The sequence below is a fragment of the Gouania willdenowi genome, chromosome 22 (genome assembly GCF_900634775.1).
Source record: "Gouania willdenowi chromosome 22, fGouWil2.1, whole genome shotgun sequence".
NCBI lineage: Eukaryota > Metazoa > Chordata > Actinopteri > Blenniiformes > Gobiesocidae > Gouania > Gouania willdenowi.
Genome location: NC_041065.1, coordinates 15,103,505 through 15,122,736, shown reverse-complemented (window position 1 = coordinate 15,122,736; position 19,232 = coordinate 15,103,505). Strand labels below are relative to the sequence as shown.

The 19,232-nt window shown below is 39.9% G+C and overlaps 1 protein-coding gene across 3 annotated transcripts in view; it reads left to right on the top strand.

The window, feature by feature from the left end:
• Nucleotides 1-19,232, top strand: part of npas3 (neuronal PAS domain protein 3) — a 185,365-nt gene that overhangs the window by 144,621 nt on the left and 21,512 nt on the right. For all 3 annotated transcript variants that reach the window (XM_028437754.1, XM_028437756.1, XM_028437755.1), the window contains 2 exons: nucleotides 6,113-6,293; nucleotides 18,493-18,611. In XM_028437754.1, the coding sequence (XP_028293555.1) occupies nucleotides 6,113-6,293; nucleotides 18,493-18,611 (300 nt within the window). The remainder of the gene's footprint in view (nucleotides 1-6,112; nucleotides 6,294-18,492; nucleotides 18,612-19,232) is intronic.

Here is a 19,232-nt window from a genome sequence, read left to right as displayed (position 1 = left end):
AGCCTTTAAAGTGTGAATAATCATGGCACCGTGATCACGATCACTGCCAGTTCTTTGCTGTATCCCTAAAATATTTTGTTAATCATTGTATTTCCCAGGAGTTGCACCCGAACACACACTTGAACATAGACGTGTGTATCATCAGGTCATTTTCACGTCACCTGGTCTGTCTGCATGCTCTCGGTCACACTATTTTAATTAAGCTAGATGGTAATTAGTTGTATTTTGAAAGGGTTAGGAACCACTGCTTCCTCCCTCTGTCTCACGCCCTATGCCGGTTTGTTTGTTTGTTTGTGTTTTTATTTTTGCCTCGGTTCTCTTTAGTATGTCCTCACAGAGACAGGGTATCATTACCTTTATCGGAAACTTCGCAGGCCAAGCTCTGTCTACAATCGTCTCCTCAAAGGTCAGAACAGTTTAGAAATGTTTGTTCAAAGATCGTGTTATAATGCAGTAAAAGCCTCAGCGGCATAAAACACAGAAGACTTCTTTATGTCCTCCTTTTTCTCACGCACTTGAAGGCAGCGTGAGCGTCTGACTCATGGTGTATTAAAGAGGTTGTAAAGGCTGAACGTAGGCTGTTTATAATAAATAGACTTTTATTACAGCGACCGGCTCGTTTAACAGTGTTTAGTGCACTGAGATCAACTGAATGTCGCTCTCCTCGCCTCCAACTTTTTATTACATTTAAGCTTCTTTGAATCTGGCGAGTAAAAATGCAGAGCTTTAGGATAAAAGCAGAGCAACTGCATTATGAAAGGCGTAGAACACAAAATGATCTTGTGCTTTTATTTTGATTTAATAATGCAGCACTTTCATTCACAGTCTCAGTGGAAGATGGTACATTTGATACACAATGACACACGACACACAATGGCAAAAACAAATACACACCACGGCAAAAAATGCAACACAACAAAAAAAATAAATAAATTGGAAATACACAGAATTACTTCAAAAATAACAAAAACACAAAATTCCTATAAAACTACACAACCATCAGAAATACACACAAAAAAAAATCCTTCCATCACGGGGGTCTGCTAGTATCTATTTCTGAAAGACAAAAACTACAAAAATACACAAAGTGACAACTAAAACACAGAAAACCACAACAAATATACACAAGGTGAAAGTAAACACGCACACAAAGCAATAAATATATACAAACAACACAAAACTGACTCCAAAAAAACCATAAAGTAACAAACTTCTAAAATGCAACTAGAACAAAAAAAAACAAAATACAAATTGATATAGAAATTTACTTTACTTACTTACTAAAAGATGCAGAGGAGATGTTTTTTTTCCTTCCATTCAAACAGCTGCATGTTATTTTATACACACCCTTTTCTTCTCTGTCTCTCACACAGACACACATCCACACACACACAGGGTGACATCAGGTTTCTCACACACACACATTTCTAAGTAAGCTTCAGGCCATTTTAAACTGTTGGAGTGTAGATAGAGGAGTTTGCCCCGAAGACCTTTCAACTGGATTGATGAGATTTGGCCTGAAGCGCACACACACACACACACACACACACACACACACACACACACACACACACACACACACACACACACACACACACACACACACACACACACCTCTGACACCTGAAGCTCTTTGCAAGTCATTAACACACCAAACAAGTAAAATCTCCTCGACAAAAAGCTCTGACGCACATATTAGCATGACAAACATGATAAAGTGTATCTCCATTGTGTCCTTATCAAAGTCCAATAATGCACTGCGATCGGCTGCAGTGTTTGGACGTTCCAATCCGAGCTTATCAACGTCTGTGGCCTCTGTGGCTCTAAATGTTCAAAGACCTCCATTGTAGAGAGATTTGGGTGAACAGAGGAGAGATTTTCAGGTCTCCAGTGACACACAGTGCGTTTGTGAGCGGGCGAGCAACCAAGGAGGTTAATGGCAGAGTGAGAAAAAGAGAGAGAGAGAGAGGATGGAGAAAATGATAAAAAAGCAGAGGAGAAATATCCACCCTGGAGACATATATACACACATGCGCACACACACATTTACACACACACACACACATATATACACACACACGTACATATATATGTGTGTGTGTGTGTGTGTATTGTTTCCGTCCAAGCTCATCCAAAGTGCAATAATTGTTGCACAATAAACAGCAGAATGCACATGAGAACAGCTCTACTTCAGCCACCATTTTACCAGCACTAACTGCACACGGCAACCAACTTCTGTCCATGTAAATAATCAGGACAAAATGAAATCCTACACACAAAACAGTGGCGTAAATATCGATGGTGCAACCCGTGCAGCTGCACCAGGGCCCAGATGCTGTCAGGGGCGAATGGTTTGAGGCAAGTTGGTGAGGTAACGCTTAGTGGCTGGTGTGGGAGGAGGATACCAGCCACTCGATAGCTTACCTGTTAAAGGGGACATATCATGGTTTTAAATCCTTCCTTTTTACATATAAATCATACAGTTGTGGTCTATATAAAGTGGAACTGCAATGCTTGGGTCTGAATTCCTCATTATTATAGCTCCACAGGCCCCTTTTCTACCCCTTTTCTGATGTGCTTCTGAGAGCAACTCGTTTTGGTGCGGTCTCTTTAAATGCAAATGAGACACTTCATACCCCGCCCCCTCTTCAGGTGACACTCGGTTCAACTCCACCCTACTCGGCCATTTTTGTAAGTTTTATAGAAGACATACGGCTATGTAGCGGCGCATAAACTTTTTATTCAGAGGTTATTTACAAAATGTCAACAACAGAAGACTTGTCCATCCAGCCTTACATGTTCGATCCAGAGTCTGACCCAGCGGAGCGAGATGAAAATGAAGATGATGAACCTGCAGAACCCTAACAAGTGAGCTAACACAAGCACCGAGCGCCAAGCTAACGTCACGAAATGCATTTTAATACAGTCTTTTCGGAGACAAAAACGGCAAAATGAAATGACTGATGAAAACTTTAGACTTAAATTAAATCACGTAGGCCATATCATCAAGGATCTAAAACGAGCACACAGCGCTAACATATGAAGACGGTGCAACTGCTAATGCTAACAAAACAATGACAGGGACGTCTTATCACACTTTTTAGCGTTATTTACAGCTTACCGAAGTGCTCTGTTCGTCGTCTCCAAAGATAGAAGGAATTGAACCCTCAATCAGACAAAGTCTTTCGGCAAATCCTTCTTTATACTGGCGGAGGTTGCAGAAGCAGTCATCCTTGAAGTGCTTCGCACACAAAAATGACCTTACCCACAGATGTGGGTACATTTCCGTGAAAAATAAAACTCAACCAGACACTTCGAAAAGGTTCTGATGCTGGGAGACGGTGTAATGAAGCGTGTGTGTTACTACATCCAGCAACTGAACATATTGACTTATCCTCTCGTAACTTCAGCATCCTGGAGCTTGGACTACAAAATAAAAGCGAGAAATAAAAATGGCAGATTGCTTGAAGTGTTGGACCTGGAGTTGATGTACGAATTTGGCAGTTCCGCTGCAAATACTGTGATGTAATAGTTCAAAAAACATAATAGAGAATAGAAAAATCGAAACAGATTGAAAAATATGAGCAAAACAGAATATAAAGATATCTACGGAGCACCTGAAGAGATTAATTTGATTTTTTCTGTACTTCTAAGCACTCTAAATATACAACAAAATGCATTTAAGGGCTAAAAAAGTGGATTTAGCATGATTTGTCCCCTTTAAGGTGCGTTCACACCAAACGCGACTTCAGAGATTATAGTCGCTTAAATCGCCCGTGATGAGTCACTTGAACATCGTTGCGCTTTTTGGTCGCTTCATCGCTCCAGTGATGTGACGACCGGGGAATAGCATGAATAATGTGTCTGCAGAGCAGGAGGCTGCACCTATGGGCTGCTCACTTCTTCTCCAGCCGTACATTTATAGCACTTATCATAGACAGCGCCACTTCAACGCTCAACTTACGGAGTTACTAAAGGATGAGTTTACTCTAAATATACTTAGAATTTAAATAGACATAATATTTTGGCCCCAGTAAGATGAGGAAGTGTGCAGCCCTCACGCTGTAGAAATCTCTACAGACAGTGACGACTGGGGGAGTGATGTGGGGGGAAACTCATTACCGATTGGATGTACTCAGCCCCCTGTACTTAAGTCAGTCGTTGTGCGCCTTCATCCCAGTTACGCAATGTGGGCTGAGCGTCCCTGAAATGTGGGTGTTTCAATTCAAATCTGGCCAAGCGCGCATTCTCCGGTGTGCGTAAGTCCTTTACCTCTTACGCGCTTCTAACCCTGGAATAAGTGCAGCACCCCCATAAGATGAAACATTACATTGCACCAAAAATATGGACTTAGTTACATTTGAAGTCACACGGACTCGTGTCGCGCAGCAGCAGCTGTGATCACTCATCTGCTGCTGCGCGATTAAAACTCTGACAGTTGCAGACTTCTGTCCACGTTGGTCACAGTGATTCAACTATTTTCATACTATGTCCAACGTAAAGTCACAGTTTGATCCACTACAGAGTGAAACAAGCTGTCATATGCGGATGAGGATGGACTAGAAACTGTTCCCACATATAATTTAATGAGGCTCAGCTCAGGTCGCTTTAAACATTTTATATTTAAAACTGCGTATTATGGAAGCCAATAGTTGTGTTTCACTACAAACATCCCTCTGTATTAAAGCAGGACGCTCTGCGGCCGGGTTATTTCCTCATATCTCCAGTGCATCTAACTCGGTCACGCTGTACAGCGATGACGATTAAGGAGAGTGATTTTAACTGTGACTCAGACAGAATGCGGCCGATCCTCAGTCACACTGCAATAATCTGATCAAATCAACCTGTTTTATTGTTTATCAATGAAGGCGTTTCAAATTAAAAGTGAACTTTATCATTTTCACGGATTTCAATGACATTTACAAGCGTTGGGAAAACTCCATGTTCCGTGATTTCTAGACAGCCCAAAAGAAATGACATCACCACCTCCTTTCCTTCAGCCCACCTTCATTCACACATGCGCACTTTTGGTCTACCTTACGCGCGGTGGGCGTGTCAGAAGCCTGGACCGGAGAATACGCGTTGGAGAGAAGTGCGTAACTGCAGGCGTGCAAAAAAAGTGCTTAAGTTCAGATGGGAGAATAGACCCCTAAATGAAGCAGCATCAATGCTTTAGCCATGTCCCGCTTCTCTGTGCAGTCAGAAGGAGACTTTCCGCCTACTACAGCCTCACAGGTTGGCAGACTGGGCTGGATGAGTGTGTGAGTGTCACCTGTAATGGTGACAATAGATGTTTTCTCAAGTGGCTGTAAATGCAAAACTTGCAGCGTGTTAGTAAATAAAAGACAACATAAAAAACATAGTTACAATAATAGAATAAAATATAGTAAATAAAAACAATTTGTTACTTGCTATATATTTACTAAAATGTTCTAAGTTTTGAATATTGCCAAATGTCCCTAAATGATTTTTTTTTACGTGATGGATTTCCTTAACGCTGTAATTCATCATGAACCCTCTCAGCCAACATCCATTTATATGATTAGTACGTTACAAAGTCAGAGGTTCTATACTGTGTGTGCACGTGTGTCTTTAATAACACAAAATAAAAAGAGGTAAAAAAGGAAATTAATGAGAGGATATATTCTATGTTTTCCTTCGTGTCCTTCATTCTGGTCTCAGGAATGTGTTTCCGTCCGATCTAGTCTCCTCATAGTGTCGGATTTCTTCTTCTTTGTTTGTTCATAGTAACTACCTTAAACATGACTTCCTGCAAAAACGTAAAATACTTGTTACAGCTTTAATTGATTAGGAGTCAGACTAAAAATGTAGGATTCAATTAGTAGTGTAACATGTAAACATAAACACCAACTCCCATGGTGCACTTGGGCCTGTGTGTGTGTGTTTAGTGATCAGTGTCATCCCTTCATCTTCACTTTCTGCTCCAGATGAGTATTTTTTGAAGCAACTAAAGGCATTTTTATCATCCCGTGAACTCCAATTAGTCACGTGTGTGTCAATGTGCAGATGCACTAACACCAGTATGTGCAGTAAATGTGTGACACACACAGTGTAACCCGGACTGAGTGTGATGACTTGTGTGTGTCTGCAGGTGGAGCTGACCGGCAGCAGCGTCTTTGACTACATCCATCCCGGGGATCACGTGGAGATGGCCGAGCAGCTCGGCATGAAGCTTCCTCCAGGCCGAGGCCTGTGTATGTCACAGGGAGCCGTGCACGAGGACGGGGCGTCGTCGGGTTCGTCGTCGTCGCACTCTGAGACGCCCGAACCAGGTAGGACTGAGCGGACACTCTGCAGGGTTAGGGAGAACAGAACAACTTCTGTTTGTCTGTCTCTCTTCTTCTTCCTTACCCCCGTGTGATTGGTCAGTATTGTGATGTAGGCGGGGTTTTGTGTTAGTAATATTCTGCCCCCTGGGCCAATCAGCATGTGCACTGAATGAACGCCGTGATCTGAGCTGTAAATCCTCCTCTCCCTTCTCCTGTGTCTATAGAACAAAGATGATGAACTTTGATCAGACCAGCTGGTGTTATGGTTCACCTAGTGATCACGTTACCCTGTGACATTGAGCTCTTGTATGAGCTGGTGTTATGGGTCCTTTGGTTACTTGTGGTAAAGTTCTTTTGTGACTGTTGTGTTGACATTCATACATGGTGGCGTGGGTTCTACTGGTGATCACGTTATCTTGTTACTAGTGTCTGAAACTTTAAAGAGTAACTAAAGCCCTGCTTTCTCCTGACCTGCAACTAGGAGGGAAATTTAAAAAAATGCCTTGATTATGATCAATCTATGCTAGGTTAACTAGCTACTCATCACTCTATATCACGGTCTTCTCAATCTAACCTACGCACCACAGATTGTAGAGCCCACAGGTGCTAGTTTTTCTAAAAGGGGCGGGGCTAAGACTGCTTGTTTGTGACCGAAAATGGTCCCAAAACATCACACATATCTTATCTCATAGCAAAAATCAATTGTAATAGCCTGGTTTCAATCCATAGAGGACAGTCACTCTGACATTTTACAACAAAATATGTCAAATTGAAATGCTTTGATTAAAATGTTGTGTGAGAGTTGGACTAGGATCAATCAACAGCACTACTTCATACCCAAATATATTTGTATTCAGCAGGAAAAAGTGGTTTTGGGGTTTGATAACTCTTTAAGTGCTTGTACATGGTGGTGTCAGGGTTCTATTGGTAATCCAGCTGTTTTGTGACTGGTGTCTGGCACCAAGTGCTCATGCCAGTTGGTGTTATGGTTTGACTAATAATCTTGAGGCTAGTGCTTGAGCCAGTGAGCGCACATACCAATTGGTGTTACAGTTCAACTAGTGATTATCTTATTTGGTGACTGTTAATAAGGACACGTGTGTGATGCTGAGTAATAGCTTTAAAGCCCGTTTTCAGCCATTACGCGTCACCATTTCTAATGATGAGCAGTTGCCGTGATCCACCAGCAGGTAAAGTTGAGCTGTAAACTGGTAAAAGGACAGCGTCCTCATTGGGATTCATCGCCTCATCTCCTGCACTCCTCCACCCTCTTCTATCAAGGCCTTTAGCTTGGCGCTGCTCTTGTCGCTCTTTCGCTCTCGTGCTGATGATAATTTAAGTATTAGGGAAAATCCATTTATAAATTAAACAAAATGACTTGATATCCATCGAGTCCCCGAGTTCATCAGCCTGTTCAAACAAGAAGTCCGAGATTGGCTCGCAGGGTCTTTGGAGACGGAGCGGTAATTAGATCTGCAGCAGAATTATTCAGGCTGATGGTGTGTGTGTGTGTGTGTGTGTGTGTGTGTGTGTGTGTGTGTGTGTGTGTGTGTGTGTGTGTGTGCGTGTGTGTGTGTGTGTGTGTGTGTGTGTGTGTGTGTGTGTGTGTGTGTGTGTGTGTTCGAATTAATTCAAATTTCAAGTTTTTTGTTCTTTTGTTTTTTATCACCGCCTTTGACTTTCTGCAAACCTGGAGGCAAGCCGGTGCGGGCGGATAAGAGGGACACCTCAGTGGTCCTTAAAGTCAAACTGAGGATAGAAAAGCAGAAACTAAACCCTGGATGTCGTTCCCCATGCCGACATTCCCAAAAGATAAGACATGAAAATGGAAACGTTTATTTGACCACGAACGACTATTTTCGCTGCGATAAGACATTTTAAATTGATAAGAGGACCTGATGTCATAGCCACGCCCCTTTAACCTTTGACCCTGCTCTGCCAGCGTCGCTACGTGCTAAGCTAACCAAAAAAAAAATTCTTCTCAGTTCCTTCACAGTCTCAGAAGAAGACATACAGTATTTACCATCTGCAATACATGGAACACAAAAAATAATCTTCTAGTTTGCTTATCCCTCAGCTGGAGAGATACACAAACAGGTTTAGAAGGAATTACTATTAGAGATGTCCCGATACAACTCTTCCAATACAACACCGATATTGCAGCCTTGAGTATTGGCCGATATCGATCCGATGCAATATCAGCACAAATCATACATACTTTAATGACTTATTTTGTAGTGTGGAATGTTAGAAAAGACTCAATCAAGTGATGTCACTCAAACAGAGAACAATAGTCAGCAACAGCAGGTATGAGGAAAACTGACCCATTTATTATTAACCAATTGATTACATACATTTTAACCTTCAACATAATATCTACAGTATTCTACAAATGAGTAAATATAATATATATCAGAGATTTTAGATGCAGTCCCATAAAAAGTGATATTCGTTTACTGGCTGATATCGGACCGATATCAATATCGGATCGGGACACCCCTAATTACTCATCATCAGTAGGGTAAAGCTAACATGTCTCATGAGCGTCTAAACCCAGCTCACGTTCCCTATTAGTGGCCGCTGCCCAGACTGTCTAAAAAGCTACAAAGAAAATTGCAAGAACAACTCCAGAGATGCACCAAAAGATGAGAAATTACAATAAAATGACAACAAATGATTTAGAGTACAAAAGAATGACAACAAAACACCTAAAAAGAATATCATGAAAAACAAAATGACTCCATAAAAATGAAAACAAAAATATACAAAACAAGGTATGACTGATGGCGTTTGGGGGGGAATGTGAAACGGCCGTGGCACAGACTGTCAGCTGAAGCCCTGAGAGAGGTGGAGGAGATGTTTTCCAGGCAAACAGCTGCCTGTTTGATGTTCCTTCATGGATGATTGAAGCTTAGTTTGCTCTGAGTCTGACTCTGAGCTCCTGCTGCTAAGTTTGAATGTTGCAGCCCGTCGTCGCTCCGACCTCGTGCTGTTTAATTGCGGCGGCTCTGATGAAGTGTGGAAGTTAAAGCAGGAGCTGACCTTGGAGGAGAGCCTTCGTTTGAAGCTGCTTTCAGCACTCTTACACTTAAACACAGTCATCTCTAAACGCACATGACGCAATCTGACTAATATCAGTCAGAGCACTTTGAGCGCCGAGTGGGAGGAAAGTGATTCTCAGTCTGAGAGAAGCTCTCCCACTCCCCAGCAGAAGGTCATCTTACACACACGTGCACACGTACACACGTACATGTACAAACTACACCCAAATCATCCATTAGGCTTACTTTACATGTATCTGTGTAACTGCAAAGATCAGCACTTTTTCTGACAGTCTGAGCAGTGGCCGTTTTAGTTATTTGTCATTTTGTGTATATTTTTTGTGTTGTTTTATAAATGTTGTTTTGTCTATTATGTTTTAACTTTTGTGTGTGTCGTGCTTGTTTTTGTAGTCGTGTATTTTTGTGTCTTTTGGTTTTATGTGTGCTTTAGGTTTTTTGTGTTGTTTTTAGTGTGGTTTGTTCTTTTTTGCTGTATTTTTTTTTTTTTGGTGGCAACCTAGTTTTTGGTGTTATTTGGTGTATTTTTGCATTCGGGGAATATCTCAGTGTTTTTTGCAGATTAACAACACCATGTATCTTATGCATCACAGTGTGTGTGACTGAAGCGCCACAGTGCAGCTAATGACTGATGTTGTTACATTATCATCTGATAAACCAATGAAGCGTTTTAGCTCAAGATAAAAACATCAGGCTTACATCGAGGTTTAGCTCAAACTCAGATCCTCCCATTCTAACCAGTTTAACTCTAAACTGGGACGAGGAGGACAGAGCAAACTTTCAATGGTTTCACTTAATCACGCATTTTTTTTAAATTTTTTTTTATTTTATCCGAACAGAGGCTGAAATGAGCAGAAAACAAAGGTTTCAGAGCGAGCAGAGCTGCAGAAGTGGTTTGCTATTAGCTGCTAATCGCCTTACTCCACCAACATCATAGGGCTGTGATTATTAATGCTAATGAGACCATTAGCAGCTAATCCTCACATTCATCATCGTTATAGAGTTTACAGTGTGTGAGCGTGAGCAGGAGTGTTCATCTCACATCAATACAGCATCTTTGGTTCCAGTGAAGCCCCGCCCCCTCAGTACCTGAGAGCTGTTGAGTACTGGCTAGTTTGCAGTAGCTGACAGATTAATACTAAACTTATTCTGTGACACAGTTTGTGTGATGTTGCTGATTGACTTCAGTCGTGTTTTAGCCCAAATGGTGATCGTGTTAGCTGGTGACTGGTGTCTAAGAGTGAGCTGGTTTGGGTCAGAAGTTTGTCATCAGTTAACATGGACACCAGTCTGGTCAGAACATTATTGAAGCTAGTGTTTCAACAACTCTCCCAGTTTTTATACTGGTTCATACCCTGTTTATATGGGTTGATATTGGTTCCTACTGGTATTCGTCAGTAACTATGACACTATATATTTTTACCAGGGGTCTGCAACCTTTACTCTCAAAGGAGCCATTTTACATCATCTCACCTGTATTAAAGTCCTCCCGGAACAGAAAAAAATACCTTCTCAATGACGACAATACAGTGTATTAAATTCTATACAGTTAAAATTATATAAAATAATGTTTGATTTAATTTGACTTGATTTTTATTGATCATGTAAATGGCAACTTAAAAACAGTTTAAAATAAATTGACATCAAGAAATAAAACAGTATCTTCCATCTTCAAATTCTTATGCATCTCAGTTTACATGAACACAATGTTATATAAAGAAGTTTATTTTTTTAGTTAATATATTTGGAAGGCTACAAAAAGTAACTTGAATTTGATGTAGTCAACACATGCTAATTGATCATTTCTTGCCACACATAAAACATACATATTTAACCGGCACATTGGTGGTTAAAATGAATCTGTTCCCACACAATTAAAATCTCTGTTTTCTTCCAGAATAGTGTTTTTGTTGGTAGTTGGTAGTTTTTTTTACCAGGGATTTAAAACTTAAGGTTAGCCACAGGTGCAGGAAAGTTGATGGTTTGTAGATGTTGCAGGAGGTGAAGTAGGAAGGTGCTGAGTCATTGCACAACGTGATTTATTTTTAGGTTTACAAATTGTTATATTTTGATTTTATTTGTCATTAATCATTAATAGCTGTAAAAAAAAAAAAAAAACTATTTATTTCAATTGTTTTTTTTAAAGCTATAGGGAGCCATTGCATGAGTCAAAGAGCCACATTAGGCTCCAGAGCCACAGGTTGCAGATTTAGAATGGTGTTGTAGCTATATTTGGAAAGCGAAGCTTTCCCAGCATGCTTTGCAGTGTTGTGCTTTCAAACTTGATTGCTAATTGTTGCAACTGATACGAGCTGCTGTGACTCCCTGTACACAAACAGTGGATTTGCTGTTTTTATTGTGTCAGAGCTGATACTGGTTTCACAGGTATCCATTCTGCTTCTTCACACTCGACCCGTCTCTGTGTGCCTCTGTAAGGTGAAATCACAGAGGAAGAAGAGCGTGTGAAGCTGCGGCTTAGATTCCGTCACAGGGAGATCAGCCCGTGTTTGATTTCAGCTCATCGTCCCCATCAGACTGTCAAAGTAAAAGTCTGCAAAGGAGCGAGGGATTAACGGAGAGGAAGGAGAGGAGGGGTGCCTACTTTTTAACCTTTAATTCCCAGGCTTCTCCCTGAACAGTGGGAACAAGACATGCACAACCTCCAAAAGACACCAAATGACTCCAAAAAGGCACAAAGTGACAAAAAAAGTACATGAAACAAAACAGAAAATACGCAAAATGTCAAAAATATAAAATAACATAATGTACAAAAATACATAAAATACCCCTAAAAAAAGCAAAAAGACACTAAATGACTCCATAATGAGAAAAGAAACACACAACAGCGTAGCAATGACGACATTTGGAAGGAATATGAAACTGACGCTGCACAAACGGTTTGAAAAAGCCCTGAAAGATGTGTAGGAGATGTTTTTCAGTCGTTGCAGTTCTCTTGTTTTGAGTTATCCTTCTCCTCCTCTTCTTCATCATCTGCCTCCTCTACCTCGTCCTCACACAGCATTATCACCGGGGCTTCTCATCCCAACACAGTTTGTCAAACGTTGCCTGATAGAAAACACATTTTATTTATAAGTCCCCTCCTTATACTCACACACACGAACACGCACACACACACACACACACACTGACAGTAACAATTCAATTACAGCCGAGGAGGCGATAGTGAGTCAGAGAGGCGGGAAACTGACATCACAGTTAGAGTGTTTACACATTAAAACCTGCACTGACAATACTGTGTTTGTGTGTGTGTGCATTTGCTTTCATTGGTTCTCAACCTTCACCCCTCCCCCCACCCCCCACAGCATTCTACATTTTCTGAAATTACTCTCAGACCAAAAGTCTTGAATGTCCTCATCCTGAAAAGTATTTTTAGGGCGGGGATATAACTTGTTTTTTACTCAATTTATAATTTTCTCTGAAATTACAACTAAGTCTGTTAATATGTTATTGTTGAATACATCATGTGTAATTTACCAGTTTGTGTTTTAAATGGTGCTGTCAGACAAAATATTGGCACATAAGTCGCGCCCTCAATTTTACACTAAAAAGTCACGTCTTATACACTGGAACATACGGTAAACATATGGCTAAGTCTTGGTTTTATATTGTACCAAGTTTCTATGTGCACTATAAGAGTGGTGCACAGACGTTAGAATTGAGCCAAACACAACATGACACACGACACATTAAACACAAAGGGCCTGTACTACGACGTAAGACGTTATCGTAAAGATTTACTCTGATAAGAAGTTATCCAGCGTCGTAGTACTGCACACATAGAGTAAATCCTGGAAGTTAACGCGATAAGAAGATTACAGGCCCAGAACGACTGCAAGAACTAGGGGTGTGCCAAAATATTGATACGATATATCGCAATATTTCTTCTTGAGGTACGTTATCGATACGCTCCCACCGAATATCGATTTATTTTGTTTCCTTTTCTACACAAGTACCAAGCACAAGTTTAATGTTCTCAGGTTTTTAAGTTTACAAAGAACAAATTGATTTTAGTGTTTGCACTGAAATGTATATTGTGCAATCTGCAGTGCAGGTTTAATTTGTACTTTACACATGATGGTAAGTATAAGTTAAATTGGGTTTTTCATGTGCAGTGAAATTTTCCAGTTTTCATAAAACAAGTTAATTCTGCTTGTTAAGCAGCACTGATACAGTATGTGTCCATGTTTACAGAGAAGTTGATAATACTAGCACTGAAATGAGTTTTTTCTGCATTCATTTTGTTTTTAATGATTGAAAGTTCATTTGCACAAACATTATTAACACTGTTTTAGTTAAGCATTATTTTGTATCAGTCTTTTCTTAAAGACTTTAACATAACACAAAAACATCGGACTAGTTGTGGTCAGTGTTAAGAAGAGCCACTCTGCAGTATATACTTTGTTTAACCTGGCTTCATTCATGTATAATGTGGTTATTGTGGGCAAAAATATTGCGATGTATCGTATTGCCAGGTACCTGGCGATACCCAGCCCGAGCAACACGTTAAACAATAATAAAAACCGAGAATGATTCAGAAATACACAAAAACAAAAATACACAAAGCAACAGAAATAGCATTTACAACAACAACAAAATACATGAAACAATAAAATGTCAGAACTGGGACAAAAACAAAGTGGTGAAGTTGACGGAGATCTGGTCAAGAACACCTGTAGATTCTCGTAAACAAAGAACGTAAAAGTTAACCTGAGGAAAGATGGCGTAGGTTAAAACCAGTCACTAACTGGTGTACACTAAAAGGAAAGTATTGTTGGTGAGTGAGAGTAGAAGGAGAAAAGAACTGGCGCCTCTGAGCTGTTTGATCATTCTGCTCGCTCTGTCTTCGTCTTCCGGGACGTCTTCGGGCTCCGACAAGACAAAGATTAGCCTTACAAAGGCAGCAGGTGTCTGCGCCCGACTCTGGGACTTCATTATCTACGGCCCTGCAACTTCCCTCCGTTTGAAGGACAAAGCCTTAATTAAAAAGAACAACTGTGATCCGCGCGCAATACCCAGAGTGCTGAGAGAGGCCTGGAGAGTCTCTTTGGGACGCAGGATCATTGTCAGAGTACGTTGTAACGCCGCTCGCCGCTCCAAGCTGCTACGTCCGACTGATAACCAGCTAACATGACAAAAGCGGTGCAATGAGACAAAGGCTACGCCAAGGTCACCACAACCTTCGGCAGACAAAAAAAAAAACCAGAGGAAGAGCGAGTGTTTTTAATTAGCTTTTGGAGACAAAGAGAGGCACACGTGAAGGACTTTAATGAGGCAAAGCAAACTTTAGCTCTGACAGAGTCTCAGCAGCTCCTTCTCTGAATAAACCTTACAGGACGGGACTGTGAACGGACCAAAACGAGCAGTCAAATCTGACATGTGGTGCAGCGGCCTTTTCAAATTCCTTCAGGTGAAGGATAAGAAAACTTGAACATGTTTTCCCTTTGCTAGGCAAGGCAAATGTATTTAAGGCAATTCGTTGTGCTTTACATGAACAAAAAACAGAAAAAAACAGAAAACATTCAACAGCCTAAATGTCAATAAGAACATTAAAATCAGCAGTAAAAACATTAAATCAGCAATAATATGATTACAAATCTCCCTCTCAATCATACGCAGTAGAGAAAAAGAGTGCCTTTAACTCTAACAGTTTGTTCCACTTCTTTGCAGCATAACAACTAAAAGCAGCATCACCATGTTTACTGTGAACTCTGGGCTCCACTATCTGACCTGTGTCCATAGATCTGAGAGACCTGCTGGGTTCATACCTGACTAACATGTCACTGATGGATTCTGCATCAAACCCATTCACACATTTATACACCAGCAGCAGAACTTTAAAGTCTATTCTGAGACTGACTGGGAACCAGTGTAAAAAACTGGAGTAATGTGTTCTGACCTCTTTGCTGCCAGTCTTTGCATTGCACGTGTTGTTGACAGTAAATAAGCTATAACGTCTCCTCGACATCGCTTAGGGTATTTTCTGGTAATCCATGCAGCAGCCTTTTCAAATTTATTCCAAACGATTTTATTGCTAACGTGTTATAAATATGATTTATGTTGTTTTTTTGTTGGATTTTGCAACTTTTTTTGCTATTTTTGTGTGTTTTGAATGTATTTTTTTGTATTATTCTTCCTACAAATCTGCTGTTGCTTGGTCTCTCACAGGTTTAAGAGTTTAAAGTTGCTGATACAGTTAACAAAACATGTTGGAGTCACTACGTGCACAGGCCTTGAGTTTGTGTTATGAAGTGTACTGGAGCAGGCCTGTGCTCAGGGTTTAATGGTCGCTCTGAGTACACCCCGAGCTGTTTTCTGAACAATCAGACAGAGAGAGAAGGTCACATGACCTTTATCAGGTAACCGTCATATCAGCTTGAACAAAAACATTCCACCAATCATGGAGCGGCACACAAGCTCACAGCCTCTCTCTGTTATTTTCCTTTCTTTAATCGGTTACTGGTTTCTCTCCTTCATTCACTCACCCCCTCCTTTACTCCCTCGCTCCCTTTTATTCCCTCTCTTCATCTACAAGGACATTTCTATCTTAAAGGGAAATTTGCATATTAATTCATTTCTTTCAATCTTTACAGATTAGACGTTGTCAACACATATCAGCGCTGATCAAACCATCCACTAGAGACCTACGTGCGTGCGCGCGTGTGCATGTGTGTGTATGATTTGAATAACGGCAGAAATTCAAAGCAGTTTTATTTTGAAGGTTCCTTTAGGGATAACCGTGGTGGTGAGCTTGACTTGCGTCGTCCATTTTTCGGCCTTTTCTTATCTTGTTGTTTTCTTGTTTTGCCTTCTTGTCTTTGCTTGTCTTGTTCTTGACTTGTCTCGTAAACAAGTCTTGTCTTATTGTTTCTTAGCTTGTCTTGTTTTTGTTTCGTATTTTCTCCTATCGTGTCTTTTATTGTTGTCTTCCTTTTTCTTGTTTCTGTCTTGGGGTGGATTAAGTAAGAGTAGTAGTATTAGTAAATAATAGGGATGTAACGATTAATCGTAAGGCAGTTAAAAATCGATTCATAGGTATCACGGTTGATAACAATTTTCTGAAAATTGAATCGCAGTACTTTTTTTAACCAGCAGAGGGCACAAGTGTAGGCGGCGGGCGGAGTCTGCTAATACTTTCTTTCTGGCCGCCTTCTCCTCTTAATTATGTTAATAAATGATTAATTACCCCTTTAGCACCGAAAGAATATCTGTAATATTACTTGAATATCTGTAAAAGTCACGCTTTTCTATTAGCTCTGTCTGCTAGCATAGCTTCTCTTCTTCACTGCAAGAATTTCTGCATGCCAACCGACCACTGTGTTACCAGCGCCCTCTGCTGGTCCAAACAAATATGACGTAAATCAGTGTAATCACGTTTTTTTTTTTTTTAAAGTCCAATTGTTAAGGCACAAAATACATTTTCAGTTGCACTTTTAAAAAGAAAAAGAACTATTATGCAGTTTTGCATTGTTTATTATAGAACCAGAATTTAAATTAATAGGCTTCATTTTCATTTGTATTATTCCTTTATTTATTTCATTCAAGATTTATTTTTAGTTAAATTGCATTGTTTTGAATAGTTTATCAAGGGATTCTTTTGACAATGAAATATAAAAGGAAAATAATACAGTATTTTCTAGTTTTTTTCCCAAAAAAAAAATTTGTCTACAGTCCCATTTTGTAAAATAAATCGTGAGAGAATCGTATCGGGAGTTGAGTGAATCGTTACATCCCTAGTAAATAAAGGATGCTAAACCACATGCGTGTCTATATATTGTGGTGGTGCCGTTTCCTGACCTGTTGTAGGAATTTTCCTAAGACTGCAGTGCAAATTGGTGCACATGCAGAAGTGGTTGGGATCGTCCTGTTTAAACGAGCATTTTGTGCGTTTAACATGGAGGAGAGCTGTGTGGGGCGAAAAGCCAAATTACATTTCAAGAAGTTGAATTGGACTGAGGTGAGGTGCAATAAAGTGTCAGCTGGACTCCCTTGTCTGCTGCACAAACCATTCAATTATGTAGATATAAATTAAAGTGCTGTTATTGACTTTAAACAGTGATGTTTTATTTTCTCTATAATTTAATGTGGCTACTCTGTCAGTCCCCGTCACATTGTTCATAACTGCCCATGGAAAACAAGCACCTTGGCAAAGTAAACCGTCCTATTGATCTATTAATGACATTGATTTTGCAGCAACAGAGAAATGAGTTTACAACACTTGAAGATGAGCTACGGAGCTGTCCTGGGTAGCGCTCTGTCGCATGCACTCAAGTAGACACCTTGCGCCATCTGTTGCTTGGTTTAAACTTGTCTGGTCTTTCCCTGCTCTTAGTTATGTCTTGTCTCGGAGTGGGACAAAAAAAAAATCAATAATGGTTGTCCTTCCATGCAACATAAGTTGATCAATATTCTGCAAAATATTGTCTTTTTTTCCATGCATTGGTTTTCTTAAGATAACACTACATTTGGTGTAACTCTACATGTTTTTTTCTTGCAAAAATAAATCAGTCAGTCACAAGCAGTGTTACACCTGAATAGGTGAAATTCTGTACATGGTTAATAGGATTAGAGAGAATGGGACAATTTATTTAATTATTTAACGCCATGGGGTGTCGTACTGTGATATTCTTGGAATACATTGATTATCATAGAATTGCTGTGTCATGATATCGGTACCATGAGCCATGTATTGAGAGGTATTCTGTGATTCGCACCCGCTCATCTCATCTTGTTGATTTGTCATAGTCTAGATTTGTTCTTGTCTAGTCTTATTCATTTCTTGTCTTGTCCTAGTTTAATCTTTTTATTGTTTTTATCTTTTTTTTGTCTTGTTTATTTCTTGATCTTAGTGTTGTCATTGTCCTGTCCCTGTCTAGTCTTGTTTCTGTCTTTTTTTGTATCGTGTCAAACTCCTCTTTTGTCTTGATTCATTCTCAGTCTTTTTCTTTTCCTAACTTATTCTGTCTTGATAGGGTTATGGTCTAGTTTACACAGTATATTGTCTTGTTTTCTTATCTAGTCTTGTCCTATTCTTATTATTATCTTAGCATAATTTGAACTTTTCTCTCCTTTTCATCTCCTTTTGTTGTGTCTTGTTTCTGTTTTGTCCTTCTGTTGTTCCTCAGTGGAGTCCAGCAGTCCCAGTCTTCTTTCTCCCGATAATTCCCTGGAGCGATCGTTCTTCATCCGAATGAAGTCGACGTTGACCAAGAGAGGCGTGCACATCAAGTCCTCAGGATACAAGGTAAGACCAAACTCTATAACCTTTATTCTACAGGCATTAATGCAAAAAAATTCAGTTTTGTAGAAATAAATCAAAGCTAAATGTTGTCTAGTCCTGTTTTTAAACTAAATATTGCTAAAATAATGTGTTGGAGTGAATACATTGGCCCCACTCAACGCATTTACCATCTGTGAGAATTGATACGTGTTAGAGACGCCACAGAAATGTGTGTGTTTGTTCACGCCGGGATTTACTAATTTCCATACGGATCGCTTCATTTGCTGGCAGGTGAAGGTGTGAATAAATCTGTGTTTGTAGCGTGACCGTGTCCACGCGGGGCAGCAATAAGATGATAAGACTAACAATAAACCACCTCTAAATGAGCCGTAAACCTAAACAATCGTTCAAATTTAGTTTTAAACCACCTTAGAACTATTCTGAGGCCTGAAACGCAAATAAAAGCTAATATTGAACCGCCTCAAAGAGCATCTGACACCAAAAATGTGTTAAGATTTAGTTATAAACAAAATCTTAGCAATTTTTTTTAGGTTTTTAGGTTTACATAAACCTAAAAAAGTGACTCCAAATGTATTTTTTTCAAATTTGTGTTAAATGTTGTCCAAACCTAAAGACTAGTCCAAA